Below are 14,720 nucleotides of genomic sequence, written 5' to 3' on the forward strand. Positions count from 1 at the left end.
GGAAAAAAGAACTGATCCCAAAATCGGCTGCTAACTGTCAACTGCAGGGCCCCTGAGCCGCCCACTCGCCACTAGAAAGAGACCACTGCGGACGCCTGCATTTAATGGGCCTGCCATCACGGTAAATAGGGGCTTAGTTTCAGAGTGCTCTGATCTCTTTCGACACTCCTTAAAAAAAAAAAAACACCCCAAGGAGAGTTAGCAGAATGTTTGATTAATCTTTTTCTTAAACGTTATTCGTGTTTGTTGCGCACACAGCTGTCATGGACGCTCCTTCTGGCACCCGCTGGCTCGTGAATTATTGTAACTATCATTGTTAATATTTTAGTCTTTTGAACTATCGTAGGTACAACGATGGTCTCTTCTGGCTTTGGTAACCTCTGAATATGATGTCGGTTCAGCAACAAAACGGCCACATTAACCAGCTGCAGCTTTCTGGATTACAACATGCTAGAATCCAGAATAGGTGCTCATTTAACATGATGAATACTTAATAATCTAAATTATATTACAATTGAGCTGAAAATACAACAGTGCATCGGTGTAGCTCTAACTCTTGCTAACTAACACGCACACAGGCTCGTCTTTGAGGATATTAAATCATAAATCCTCGCGAATAACAATTATGAAACAAACCACTTAAGAAGGAACTGAATAATGTGAGCATTTTTAATGATCCGCACTGTTTCCGAGTGGATGTTTTATTAGTGTGCTTTGAACTATTGTGCCAACCTGAATATAACAGTCTGTGGGTAATTTAGCGCCTTATGGCTTCTCTTTATTACGGTATGTGTACAGTAAAGTATGGCAGCCATTAAAGTGGACTTTATTTTCAAATGCTGCTGTAACTGTACTGAAATATTGTACATAGATGTGGTGACGTTTGCGTTTGTATTTATATATTTCCCCCCAGCACAACTGCTGCTACGCTAGTGTAGGATTAGCTTGAATCTAGTTATTTAATTAATTGACTGATCATGTCTGAATGACCCTTCTCACCTGACAGCAGACACAGGACGTCATGAATAGTTTATAAGATTCTTTTTTGCCTGTGTCCCTTAGAAACAGGATGTTGCGGGCGGTGGGTTAAAGGGCACCTGGTGTGGCTCTATGCTCTCATGCTTTTAGATCTTACAACCACAGGTCAAGTTAAGTTGTGGAATTTGATGTCAGAGGAATCATCGCATGTGTTTGGCTTCCTCCGAACCAAACTGCTCCAGTTTTGAGGTTCGCGCTGCGATCTGAATCTACAGAAATGCACAAAGCCTTAAATAGTTCAGGGAGATGACACTCTTTAGCTCTTTTTTTCCCTCATTCGCAAATGTGTTTTGTGTGTGTGTGTGTGTGTGTGTGTGTATCTGTGTGTCTGTGTGTGTCTCTGTGTTTGTGTGTGCGTGTGTACGTGTGTGAGGAGTGAATGACTTGGCTCCACTTCAAAGGCCCCGCCAGTCTCTGCATTAACGAGGCCCTTTGTTCCCTGCCTCCCAGATTACAGCACGTCTCTCCCCATGCTGCCAACAAGCAGTGTGTGTGTGTGTGCATGTGTGTGTGAGAGACACTGTGAGAAAGTGTGTGTGGAGGGCACAGTAACCCGAGGACCAAAGGCCAAGGTCTGTTGCTCCTCCTCATTGTCATTCTTTTGAATTTATTAGAAGAAAACTGATACGAGGGAAAGATGTTGGCATCTCACATTCACTTTAAGATTTCTGAGGTTGCGTTTAGTTTTTTTCCTTTTCATTTTTAATGATCTATGAGCATTTTGTCTCACTCAGATATACTGTCAACTTTTTGTTAAAACATGACAAACTGAAACTAATAACCACAGATTCTGCCAAAATAGAGCTTCCACGACAGTTTATTCTGCATGTTTAAACGTGGGATCTGTCAAAAATTACATCTCAATTAAGAAAAATCTATACTGAGTTAAAATCTTTGCACAGTTAACAAATTATGCACACCACTAACCACCAGTACTAGCAAAAACCTTGGTGCAAATAGAAAATGTCATGAAAAAGTCATTTAGAATTACACATTAGCATGTAAGAAGAATCTTCAGAACAGAGACACACGGACCTCTAGCGTCACAGGAAATAATTCAATTTAATTCCTTTATTGACGTACGGTGTCTCACTGCAACCCAATTGTTGAGAAGTTTTTTTTCTTCCTTTGTGCTATACACATATTTGCACGTTATCAGCCGCCCGTCTACGTTTTAAAAATAATCTCCCAACCACCAGACCTGCCTTCAAACCCCATTCGTGTAGCTACGCCGCTGTTTCCTCGCCTCACCCCATCGGCTCTGTGACGCACTCAGACAAACCGTGTATGTGTGAACCTGTGGTGACACGGTGGTGCACTCTTCTGCTGTTATTTCCACTCACTCTTCGATAAGTTGTTTTTTATTTTTTCACAACACCTTCGTGTAAGAAGTTTGTGAACCGAGGATTAGCTAAGACAAGAAGCAAATATCCTCAAAAAACTTTTCCATGGACTCTTTTGGAATTTCTCTGCACTGATAAATCCAAAAAGTTGTTTGTGACTGAAGACCAGTGGAGTGTTTTCAAAGCTTGTGGATGTTTGTTGATTCCAGACCCCCCTCCAAAAAAAACCCACCCAAGGCCCCGGAGCAGATCTGTGATATCAGCTCATAAATGTTTGATAAGGAGCTAACGAAGAGGTAAAGGAACTGCCTGCTACCAAATCAAAAGAGACAAACATCCCAGTCAGAAAAACACTCAGCAAAGAAAGTTGAACAAACCTAATTATTTTGCACGAGAATTCCACTTTTTTTTGTAGAAGATGGGAGGAGAATGTTTTTTAGGTTCCAGTCAGGCGGATGGGGAAGGGTCGTCAGAAGTTCAGACTGACCCGCTGTCATGAGTTTGGAAGTCCATATCAGTCGGATAGAACCCAACCAGCGTATACGTGCACGTGTTCCCAACACAGCGAACAATCAACGGTGGGATGAAAAACTCCCTTTTTAACAGGAGGAAACCTTGAGCAGGACCTGGTTTAACATCGTACGTGCAAATAATCAGCTGTGGTTCGTTATCACAAAGATGTAGATTGATAGTGAGGGGTCAGCAGGGTCAGAGGTCAGGAATTTGATGGAGTGTTGTCACGTGGACTTCCCCCCCCCACGACGCTGTCCCTGTTGGTAAAGCTCTGGTTAGTGAGCGTCTAGTGGGCGGAGCTTTACCTATGATACCTCACCAGGACAAATGAGCCAGTTTAGACAACAATAATCCAGCTACAGGATCATTAAATGATGATTAAATGAGATTAGATTAAATGAATGATTGGAGCTGCATAGATCAGCCTCAGAGTGGTGTTTGTAAGCGAAGCCCAGGAATGTTCCCAGCGTCTCTTTAAAGGCGGTTTGCTAACTGAAGGAAACTTCATTAATACTCGTCCTCAGACGTTCTGTGGCTTTATTGTTGCCGTTCAACTTTGCTTCACCCTCTTCCACTTGTGCTCTGAAGCGATTCCAACATCATCCAGTCAGAAATATTTTCCTCCCCGGGCCGATTTAAACTCAAATTTGTCGCCATCCGCTTTGATTATTGAGTTTCTTTCGCTGCCCTTGTTTGCTTTGGTAGCAGAAACACAGATACCAACTCCGACTGTTAAAATGATCCACAGAGGTTCCACATTACTGCCGCCTGGAAGAACACGGCCCTGATTGCAGGAAAACGACCAATAAAAAAAGCGCACAAGTGGTTCGTGTTAGGAGATGTGTGCTTGGATGTGGTTTAACCTCAATGAAAGGACATGATTTAATTACTCTGCAGCTTTAATGTGCCTGATGTTGTTGCATATAATCTTTTTTTAACCCACCATGATTCATCCGCAAAGAATAAAAACAACTGTTAAAGAAACGTTTCCTCCACCGGTGACTCATTATAACCATTGTGTTGTTGTGCAGAAGTGCTTGACATTAACAAAATAGCTGATAAGTGTTTGTTTTTGCACAGAATTCATTCAGTCTTTTGGGCTTGCAGAGCAGGATTGCTCCATATCCTCAGCACCAGGAGCGTCACACTTTAATATTTGTAGATCTAAACTTCTTCAAAAGCCGCATTTCCACCAAAATTTCCAGGGATTTTTATTACTAGAAATTCCTTTACCTTTTAATCTTGTTTCAGTTCTAGACTTCAGTGTAGCCCTTTAGCACAGATACCATCCTGAACGTTCATTAGAACATCAGAATGACGCTGATGGTCCACCCAGCATGGACGTCCTTCACCTGCACTAACTCTCCAGGCCAGTAGGTGGAGATATTGAGTCCTCAGTTTGAAGCGTACTCACACCACTGCTGACTAATTTGATATTTGAGATTCACAAAAAATCCCCCACAGAGCCCTAAACGGGCCCACATCATCAGTAAAGTATTTAGGTTTATCTTATTTTTATTCTCTTTTGTCAGGAATGTAAAATTTCTTCAAAATGACTGGAAGGTCAGTCGGTCCATATTAGTTTCAAGAGCTTTAAATTTATCACAGTGGGAGTGCAGGTGAAAAATGTAGCATAGCTACATCAGCGTTACTGTATATGACATTTCCTGCTCAGGGACGACGTCAACTCTCAGGATAAGACAATCGCAGAGAGTAAAACAAAAGATGCTCATTATCAAGTCAGGAGAATGGGCAGTGGGAACATTCAAAATAAACAAATAAATAAATAAGAACAGGGTTCTCGTATTTACCAGAGACTGCGTGAGAGCGCGACGAGCCGGCGAGGCCCAGCAGAGGTAGCCGCGGCGCCGACTCTCCGGAAAAACAGCTGTCTATATTTAATCAAGACGAATAAACAAGGAGTTTAAACAACTCATTTATAATTTAGATTTGCATGCATTAATACTGTTCATTTTAATCTTTTTATTAATATGCATCCACGATATTGTATAAATATGCAGCTTTATGCAAATGCCAGGCCCATTTTTGTTTGAATTTAATTCCGTTTCCCAGCTGTGGATCGTCATTTTCATTCAAGGCGACCAGCTCAGATTAAGTCACGAATTAAGTCACAGCATGGGAGTGTATAAATATTTCTCAATTAGAAACTCTGAAGAGCAGCAGCGCTACTGTAGCGGCATTAAAAATGCATCGGCATCGGGATTTAGGCGAGATAAATAATCAGAATTTAGAGTCTACATTTCTGAACTAGATTTTTTCTTCTTCTTCTCCTCCTACACTCGAATAGCTGCAAAATCTAACACTTTTTTTTTTGGCTTTCTTTTGGGGAGGCTGATACAAAATCTGGGGTGTAAAGACCCGCCAAAACCATGCTGCGTCTGTTATTGATGTTCTGATGTTGCCTTCAGACTGTTCTACATTCAGAAGCAGTTTTGTACCAAAATCACCGCCCGACACAGCGCAACAGCAGCATCTTGGGTACTTTAAACACCACAAAATGCTTATGTATTGTTAATCCAGGAGCACGTAGTCATCATCAGCTATGCTAACGTCAATGTTCATTTGTCAGGGTTAGAAAAGTTACAGTTTTGCACAGTTTGACCATAAACGGACGCATGCAACACACACTAATCTTTTATCAGTCCTGGTGTTTATGTAGATTTCAAATGTTAGAGCTGTTTATAAGAACACAATATTAATGTTACGTAAGCATGAACAGAGAACAAATGTCCTCGTGGAGGTGAGTTCACGTGAGGAAGAGTCAGGTATCGGCTCTTGATGAACGAGGGAAACCGCCTGGATGGGCTGTGATAGTCCTGCCTTCTCGTTTGGGGTTGATTCGATTTTCTTTAAAGGCCGACTGGCAACGTTAGCGAATGAACCAAACTGCCGGATCACAGTTGTCTCCAGGGGTAATTTGGTAATTACATTTTAACTGAGCCGGCACTGAAATCGGCTGCAAAAAAAAAGGATTTCCAAATTAGAAATAAATATAAAAGCTGAACACATTTTTTTTGCAATCTTTTATTAATCCTGTTTTTATTTTCCTCATTATTGTTTGTCTTGTAAATAGTTATTTACATACACAGCTTGAATCTTGACCCAATGATTTTTCTTATTATATTAACTGTCTAATTATCTCTGGTGTCATCACCTGTTTATCACCATTTATCTTCAGTGTAAACACTGTTGCACAATCAGATATTTGGATTTCCTGAGACCAGGAGCAGCAGCAGCAGCCTGCAGCGCCGCTTCTCCGCTCTTGCAGCCCGGGGGCCGCGGACGGTGTGAACCCGCCCCTGGAAGTCATGAATAACGCCCGTAGAGCCGAGCTGAGGGAGGTGATGTCTCTTTAAGAGGCTCTCCGCAGAAACAATCGCGGTACACCCCCCCAACAAGTCATTGGAACTGACAATCATCCGCGCCCTTTGATGTCGCGACTCCTCGCCTCGTCTTTGGCTCAAATGAGCTGTTTGCAGTTGTAGGGAAACATTAGTTCTCTACCAACCAAACAGCCACATCTCAACTTCCCCCCCCCTTTTTCTTCTTCATGTACCGGGAGTTTCTGCGCCGCGCCGAGGAGATCTGACAAAAGCCGCACACTGGCTCTTTCCTCCGTTTTTGGTTACACGTAAAGTTTTTCCCCCCCCCTCCTCTTCTTCTTCTTGTTAGTCTATTTGTTTTTTCCTGAAAAAGTGTCACGCATCGCAAAGTGGGGGCGAGCAGACATGCCTCAGCTGAGCAGCGGCGGCGGGGACGACCTGGGAGCGAATGATGAGATGATCGCCTTCAAAGACGAAGGGGAGCAGGAGGAGAAGATCCAGGAGAACGCGCTGACCGAGAGGGACCTGGCCGACCTCAAGTCCTCCCTGGTGAACGAGTCGGAAACAAATCAGAGCCCCAACGCGGCGGTAGGTGGCACAGAGCGCGCGTCCAGGCTGCTTTTGGTAGTTTCCACGCGGCTCGATGGGCGCAAAAGGCGCAGTGGAATGTAGAAGTACGCACTGATGGCGAGTCGTGAAAACAGGCTCCTGAGATTGCTTTAAACGCACGCGCTCCTCTCACACGATTGATTCCTTCTCTCTGGAACTTTTCCGGAGTGACTCACCGGTGTTTTGCTGTCGACCCCCCCGCAGGCGATCAGACGCGCACAGCAGGGCGAGCAGAGGGGCTTCGCGGAGAAACACCGGGAGCATCTCGACGGTGGTAAGAAACACACACACACCCCGACACACACACACATACATACACGCGCACACATTTTTTGCTTTGTGATCTGTAAAACAATTTTAATGACAAAAACACGTGTGTATTATACACTTAGAAACAATGACGTTCAGGCATGATGCAAAAAAGTTGCTGATCTTTTAGTGTTTTCATCTCAGCAACTTTTCAATTTATTTATTTATTTATAACTGGGATACTTCACAGGTTAATTAAACTCTTAAGATGCACAGTTTTTTTTGGGGGGGGGGGGGTGGCCACGTGTAAAAAGACAAGAGCGATTTCACTTTCCTTTACTAAAAAGTTAAAGTTAGAGGGCAGAGGTGTGTTTTTAAATCCAGATGTGAGGCCTAAAAAAGTGCGATCAGTAAGATTCAAATGACCAGATTGTGTTTCCTTCCTTGCCAACACTGTTTGAGCTTTAATTCCACCTCTGTTCCAGAAACAAAAGAAATCTTTTCGGGATTATTTTATTGATTCTGTCTCGGTCCTCTTCGGTTGGCTTTAATCTCAAACTTCTGGCCGACCTGCGGGGCCCCCACATGGACCAATTAGCACATAGGCTACAGGAGTTCACGCCTCTCCGGCTGCCTGATGGTCGTCACGCTCGGGTCTGAAGTGTTGTGGTCAGCGCTCGTTCGAGGATATAACCTGCAGTCACTCCGACACCTGAGCGGCTTCATCCGCACAGTTCATTCACAGGCTTTTGTTCTCACCCCCCATTAAAATATTTCATCAGCACCGGGGGAGTACAAATAAAATCAAATCCGAATGAACGTCGTCTTGAGGCTTTATTAAAACACCGAAGCAGCTGTTTGAAATTCACCACCTGCTGTTTTTTCTTATGTTGACCTCAGTGTCGAAGCACCAAGATGGAGGCATCTACAAGACGCCGACGTATCCGGGTTACCCCTTCCTCATGCTGCCCGACCCCTACCTCCCCAACGGCTCGGTCTCTCCCTCTGTAAGTACCCCGATCCCCCAACGCTCACGCTGCCGGCGTGTGCCAGTCACCGTTTGTCTCCTTGTGGCTGCTCGTGCTTAAGTGTCTCACGTCAGCTCCAAACGTGGAGTGAGCGGTTCCGTCCCTCAGGAGGAGGCGGACGTAAACGCGGGAGGAGACTTTTCTGACCAAATTTTGCAACAGCCCTTTCATATTTGCACGTGTACGGCGGCGGGCCTGATTTTATTGTGTAAAATGCTCCATTTCTGTCAAACTCAGGCCCTCAGATTCAGATTTCATGGTTTCTGATTTGTGGGAAACCAAATCTTTTTGCAGTTAATTCGTCCTTCGCTACAGACTCTTATGGCTGTTAGGGGAGTTTTCACTGTAGTTGTGGACTCTGGGTGTAATTTAATAAAGTGTAAATTTATTTTCAAAAGGGCCACTGTGAGAGTGACATGGCGGCGAATCGGTCTCAAACTGTACACGAGTTCCAGTTTGGGGCTTTGATCACTTGTGAACGGTATTGCTAATGTTGTTAGTTCTGTGTCGCCTCATGAGGGAAACTTTTTAAAATCTGTCTGCTGCAGTTGGCGTATTGTTTGTTGTCTTTGAGATGTTTTCCATTTTTTTGCTAAGTGTTAATCTTTAGACAACCCAAACATTCCTCCCAGTCACCTATAAAACCCACCGACAGGCCGGCTAATTACACCGGACTCAAGCATTTATGCCGAATTCATTTTTCACGTGTTGCTTAATCCCGTTGCCTGAATTAACGCCCCCAAGTTCCCTCTCACAAGGCTGAACTAATGCGGGTTATGGTCGACTCTTTCTGCATCGCAACATCTTCGTGGCTGGGATTTGGGATTTGCTAATAGAATCGTGAAGTGTTGTTAGCGCTGCGTTCTTTTTAATGTCCCGTTCAAGACGCAAACGGTCGGCATTGGAAATCCTTGACAGTTAAAGGCTCAGCGAACATGAATCCAAGCATCTGATTCTTTTTAAATCATTTTTTTCTTCTTAAACTTCACATTTTTTTTCATTTCGAGCACATCTGTTGGTGCTAAAAAGGTGAAGTGGGCAGCATATCAGGCTATGTCAGTCAAAAAGACGCTAACGCCTGCTGGCAGGAAGTCACGTTCTCCTTCATACAAAGCCGTTGAGGACACGCTCGTCTTGCTTGACACGTGTTGTGCAAATGAGGAGAGCGAGCACAGCGGCCTGTGCGGCTCGGCGACAAGCCGCCTCGCCAGCCGCGGAGGCCACCGTTTTCGCTGAGGGTGGAGTTGGGGCAGCTGGGGGGTGCATCAGCCTCGGTGGGATAGAGAACGCCCTCTGTCTCTCCCGATGTGTCTGGGGGACTCCAAACAATGCTCACTTGTTGACAACTTCCCTTCTAATTAGCCCGACGGTTCTACCCGAAACTTTAAAGCCGATAGATGACTAGAAGAAAGGGGAGGAATGGCCACTGTCTGATGTTTTCCCAGTGTTGGTGTGCTGCAAGTGTCTCTGGGTTACCAGGAAATCAACCGGCTGGTTGAATTCTAGGCGATATTAGCAGCTACCATGTCCACCAGGGACAAGGCTGATACCTGCGCACGTTTAAAGCGCTGGATTGTGTCACATGACTCAGCTGAGTGTCGGAAGCGTCACAGATGTGACCAATTGCATCAGAGGCCAAAACATCCAGAAGCGTTATTTCTTTTTGTTTTTTCATGATTGCTGGTGAATAAGGAAAATGTTGGGCCCGTTCTATGATTTTCTGGAAACATGTCGTGCACAATAGTGAATTACTTCTCATTGTCATCTTAATCTTCCTAATCCGGGAGCGTCGCCGCCTCGGTGAGTTCCTGTAAATCACATGAAGCCGTCAAACTCGCTGTGAGAACATGGTCGGAGAATGATTGTGAAACATGTCCGTGTCCTCAGCTCCGCTGGGAACATGTTGCGTGGGTTTATCTCTCCAAACACAAGGCCAAATCGAAGAGTTCAGCACTGCTTTCAGATTTTAAAAGGTTTCATTGTTGGTATTCGGCAGAAAGCAAAGCTGATTATCTGAACGTGGGGGATGAACTTCAATTTTTACTGTTCTGGTGTAAATGTCAACATTTTCCCTCCTTTGAGGACTAAAGTTCAGCGCTAATTCTGCTATTACAATATTTCTCTGTTGTTGCGTGGATCCAGATATCGGCTATTTCGGAGGAAGCAGCCAAACGGGGGAGATTTGGGAATGAGACGAAACCAAACTCCCCCAGCCTGCCGGGCTTTGAGGATTGCGAGTCTTTAAGCGGGTCGGGGAGTTGACCTCCAGCCGACGGGGAGGTCCTTCCCCTTCCTTTCGCCATCTCATCTGGCTCCCTTTAATCCGCGTCTCTTTGATCCGCGCGATGATGTCGACCGCAGCGGCAACACGGAGGCGGCCGGGGCTGGTTTGTCAGCGATCCAGGGTGGCATTTCGGGTGACTTGCTGAATCGCGGCCATGCCGGGATCGCCGCTGTGTGGCCCCGTAAATACACATTTAGCTTTGTTGATCGGTAGTTGAGCCGTCGCCGTGTTTGCAGCAGCTGCAGCCCGGTGATTACAGCCTTCCAGGGCCTTTTTGTGGAAAGTGGAGAGAAAATGAGGAAACTGGGGAACTAAGGGAGAAAAAGCAGAGGAGAGATGGCGAACAGAGCCTGAAAGGTTTCTGGGTTTGAACCTGGAGATCGGTGTGATTGTGCTGGCGTGATGCTTTTTGGTGGAAGCTACACAACTGGCCGATTGTCACCGTCGCCGTGGCTACCGCGGCCCAAAAGCAAAGTCTGGTTTTTATCTGCTCTGTGCGATGTTAGAGCGTGCAGAACTCCCATGAAAACAGCAGGAGATTAACAGGGAAAATGGTTCAGACCACCTGGAAGTCTCCCGGTGATGGACGTCGGCTCGGGTGTGGGAATCGTCTCAGGTCCGACAGAGGCGACAGAAACCCCTCAGACCTTCTGCCAGACTTTGCCTGAGTTCTGCGAGGCAGTTCAGGATGATATTTGGTGGTGTGAAGCGTTATTCACCATCAGAGAGGCTGTGAAACTCCCTCTGATGTGGAAGCTGTGGTCACACAAAGACGTCAACAGGCTCCAGAAGACGACGCGGCGCCCCGGAAACCTTCCCGCTCGCTGTGCCGGGATGGGGAGCCTGCCGGGGTTTACTGTACGAGCCTTGAATTTGTCGGGGGGGGGGAGATGTTTGCAGTAAGTACGGTGTGTTAACTTAGTCACAGGGATTTTCAGCAGATCATCTTTGACAGCTCGCTCTGTGCTGGGGGAATTTCCTTACCTTCATTTCATAGACTAGAATTAAGAAGCTTCCTATAAACATTTCTTAGCTACTTTGACTTTGTTCAATTCCTCCCCCCCCCCCCCCTCCTTTCCTTACTTGTAACTTTTAAATTCTACAAAGTAGATTGCATAAGATAAAGGCTAATAGCGTGTGTGCGAGCGAGCTTCGAGGATCTTGCCACTTCCTTGTTTCCCATTGTATTGCGGTGTTGACAGGGGGGTTGTTCAGCCGGCCCCCAGTCCCTCAGTAAACAAAAGGCAGCAACACAGGCCGAGGCCTCTCTAATCTCTCCCTGCAACCCCCTTTTATGTCGACCCGGGGGCCGGGACGCGAAGCGCTGGGGCCTCAACAGCTCTGACTGGCTCCGATAAGGCCGTCCAAACTCCCATTGAGAGAGGCCTGAAAGAAAAGCTGCTTGATTAAAAGGCAAAAGTAAGGGGTTTATGTTGTAAAGGATGCATATATCACTTACAGTTTTGCATAAATGTGGTCTACATAGAGTTTTTTAGAACCTCGGCGATGCTGTGATGAATTTTAGAGCAAATTCTTGGTTGTGGGTGACCTGAGTTTGGTTTTAAAATGTTTTTCTCTGCTGCTCGAAGCAAACGTGCAAAAATCCTCTTCATTTTCTTTCAAAAAAACCTCTAAAAAAACATTTTCTGCAAGGACAAACGTGCGTTGTTTTCTTTATTTGAGTAAAAGTGCTAGTTTTGCTGGCTGTACAACAGCTGGTGAGGAGGAGATTCACCCCATTAATATTATTTCAGTGCAAATAAATCGACGTCTTTATTTATTCAGCGATTTATGGAGGGCAAAAACGTTTATTACATTGAAGTCGGGCCAAGAAAAAGGTTAGAAAATGGCATTGTGAAGAACACATGAGACAACTCAAAGAGGAAGAGGAAATGCGTGAAAGATATCAAAAATAGATGAAGACAAAGACAAATTGAGCATAAGGAGTTTTAAGGGGAAGTGCTTCAGAGGTAAAGAGAGCATTGAAGAAGGAGGGCACGAAGAGGGGGGCATTAAAATACAAATGACCGTAAGAGTCTCCTCAACGCCTCCTCGTCTTTGAAGTCGCGGCCTCTGGGGCACCTAAAGAGAGCCCGCTCAGAAAAACTGTTTCAAGAGGCCGAAACGTTTCAAAGAATATCAGGAGAAAAAGAAATCTAGCGGTGCCCCCGAGGTGTTTATATCTCTAATTATTCATTCACTTTTTTCTTTCCGACACAGAGGAGTGATGGGGGTGTTGAAGAAAGGGCCGGTTCTTCCTGATAGAAGGGGAAAATCACCCTGTTGCTAGTTGTGACCTCTCTGGTTCAGGACTGCATTTCCCATAATCCCCCTCCCCACACTGACCACCTCTAAGAGGAAGCCAGAGGTCAGAGATGTCAAAGGTTTCTTTTTTTTTAATTTTTTTATCGATTTTTTTAGATTCAATTCATCTGTTAAAGAAATCTCTTTCCTGTTATAAAGAATCTCAGTCCAAAAAGAAAAAAAAAGTTAAAGGAGCGTCTCGTCAGCGAGACACAGAAATGCTGATGTGTTGAGAAGGATGTCATTGTTTAGGCTCGTGTTTGTCTGTGTGGTCTCCACCAGCATCCTGCGTGAGCGTGTGTGTGTGTGTGTGGGTGGGTGTGTGTGTATGGGTGCTGCACCCAGGTGAGTCACAGCCCTGTCGGGTGAAACCGCACAGTTTCTCCCATGTTGTTTGTTTACTGACTGCAGGCCTCCCAGATTGGTGTTTCGGCTTGCAGTTAATGAGTGACAGTATTGTCTCTTCCACACACAGTTCTCAACTATTTAAAGACAAAACTGAGCTCTGCACTTCCTGTTGTGCAGCATTTCAAAGACAAACGGGAGAATTTCTGTGCCTATGTAGAGAGGTAATTCCACAAACAATCTGGATGTCAGGGCTCCCGTAAGCGTCGAAGCTACAATCTCCCACGTCACCGAACGTGTCTGAATGAGGTTAGCTGTGCTGTGGAAACGTTAATTGCAGGCAGTTGTTTAAAGAGCGATCTTCCTGTCAGGCGTAGGTGAGACGGACACATTCCTGCCCCGGTTTGTAGTGGTTTTGATGTGAAAAAAGCCATAGTGAGGCGACTGCATGCTGCGGGTTTCTGTCAGGTTTTTTTTTGAGCAATCACATGACCTATGGGAATTGAAGTCTTCTTTCATTTCCTCCTCATTACTGTCAATAATCCGCGATGGTGAACAGTGTCACGCAGCAGCCACTCTCTAGATTAGTGGAGGTTCACAGACACCGCATGTGGTGATAAACACACAGGCGCAGGGTCGGACTTTCCATCAGCAGGCCACCAAATCATATGTGCTGTCAGATATTTTGCTGGGAATTCTCATAAATTAGCATTTACTGTAAATCTACAGATCGGCTGAACAATTCCATTCAAACACAATGAGCATTAAAGAGTCGGTGACAAATCCTTTCGCACAGGACTGTGTGAAAGGTACTGAGCACTGATGAGGTCACACTTTGCCTCACATGAGGTGAAAAGTTGAACTCTATTGGTAAACAAGTGTGAAGAAGAGGTTCCAGGAGCTGTCACATCTGCGGCAGCATTTTACTTCAAAACGGTCGTATTTACCAGATCTGAGGCGATAAAGAGCATTCCCAATAAAGACGTCACCTCACGCCACAAACCTCAGTCGGCCCTTATCGCCCCTTTAATGTGGACGACCTTGAACTGTGGCATGTTAGAATATTATTCTGAATACTGAGAAGAATGAAACCTCCCCGCCCAGCCCAGCCGGTGCCTTCACAACACACAGAGTAACTCCGTTTGATACTCATCAGCCGAGGGAAGGAAGTAATACACAAGCAACAGGACGGATCAGATGATCAGATAAAGAGCGACGCTGCACTGACGTGAGTGCCGTTGCCTCAGAGTCCTCTTGGTTTTGCTTCAAAACAACTTGAAATGTGATGAGACGGCTCGTGCCGTCGACGTGTGCGTGCCCTCGTGACCCCAGGTGCCTTATTGTCTGTCTCCTCTTCGTCTCCTTCCTGACCTGGCCGGCCATCGGCAGGAGGGTTAGCGCTCTTCCCGTTATCGCTTCTTCCCGTTAAGGGTCCCACAACGTCCGATTCAAGAAGAGGGAAGTTACGTCTGCTGGTGCCCTGCTTAGGCTCCTGGGGAAGGGGACCGCAGTGAGCGGGCCGACCCGTCCTCCGGCCCAGACGAGGCCTTGTTGCTCCCTCACAAGTGGGTCGAGAGGCGGTTTGAGGGGCTCACGCCGGCGGCGTTGAGATGACCTTGCATGGCGTCATTTGCTGGCATCATGTGCGTGAGTGTCGTTTCTC

The 14,720-nt window shown here is 45.7% G+C and overlaps 1 protein-coding gene across 8 annotated transcripts in view; it reads left to right on the forward strand.

The window, feature by feature from the left end:
- Positions 1-6,333: 6,333 nt before the first annotated feature.
- Positions 6,334-14,720, forward strand: part of tcf7 (transcription factor 7) — a 35,257-nt gene continuing 26,870 nt past the window's right edge. For 5 of the 8 annotated variants that reach the window (XM_029847880.1, XM_029847882.1, XM_029847883.1 and 2 more), the window contains exons 1-3: positions 6,334-6,826; positions 7,052-7,121; positions 7,997-8,103. In XM_029847880.1, coding sequence (XP_029703740.1) covers positions 6,644-6,826; positions 7,052-7,121; positions 7,997-8,103 — 360 coding nt within the window. In that variant the 5' untranslated portion in view covers positions 6,334-6,643. The remainder of the gene's footprint in view (positions 6,827-7,051; positions 7,122-7,996; positions 8,104-14,720) is intronic. The other 3 variants (XM_029847881.1, XM_011611343.2, XM_011611345.2) reach the window with 1 other exon arrangement.

The sequence above is a fragment of the Takifugu rubripes genome, chromosome 15 (genome assembly GCF_901000725.2).
Source record: "Takifugu rubripes chromosome 15, fTakRub1.2, whole genome shotgun sequence".
In the NCBI taxonomy this organism is placed as follows: domain Eukaryota; kingdom Metazoa; phylum Chordata; class Actinopteri; order Tetraodontiformes; family Tetraodontidae; genus Takifugu; species Takifugu rubripes.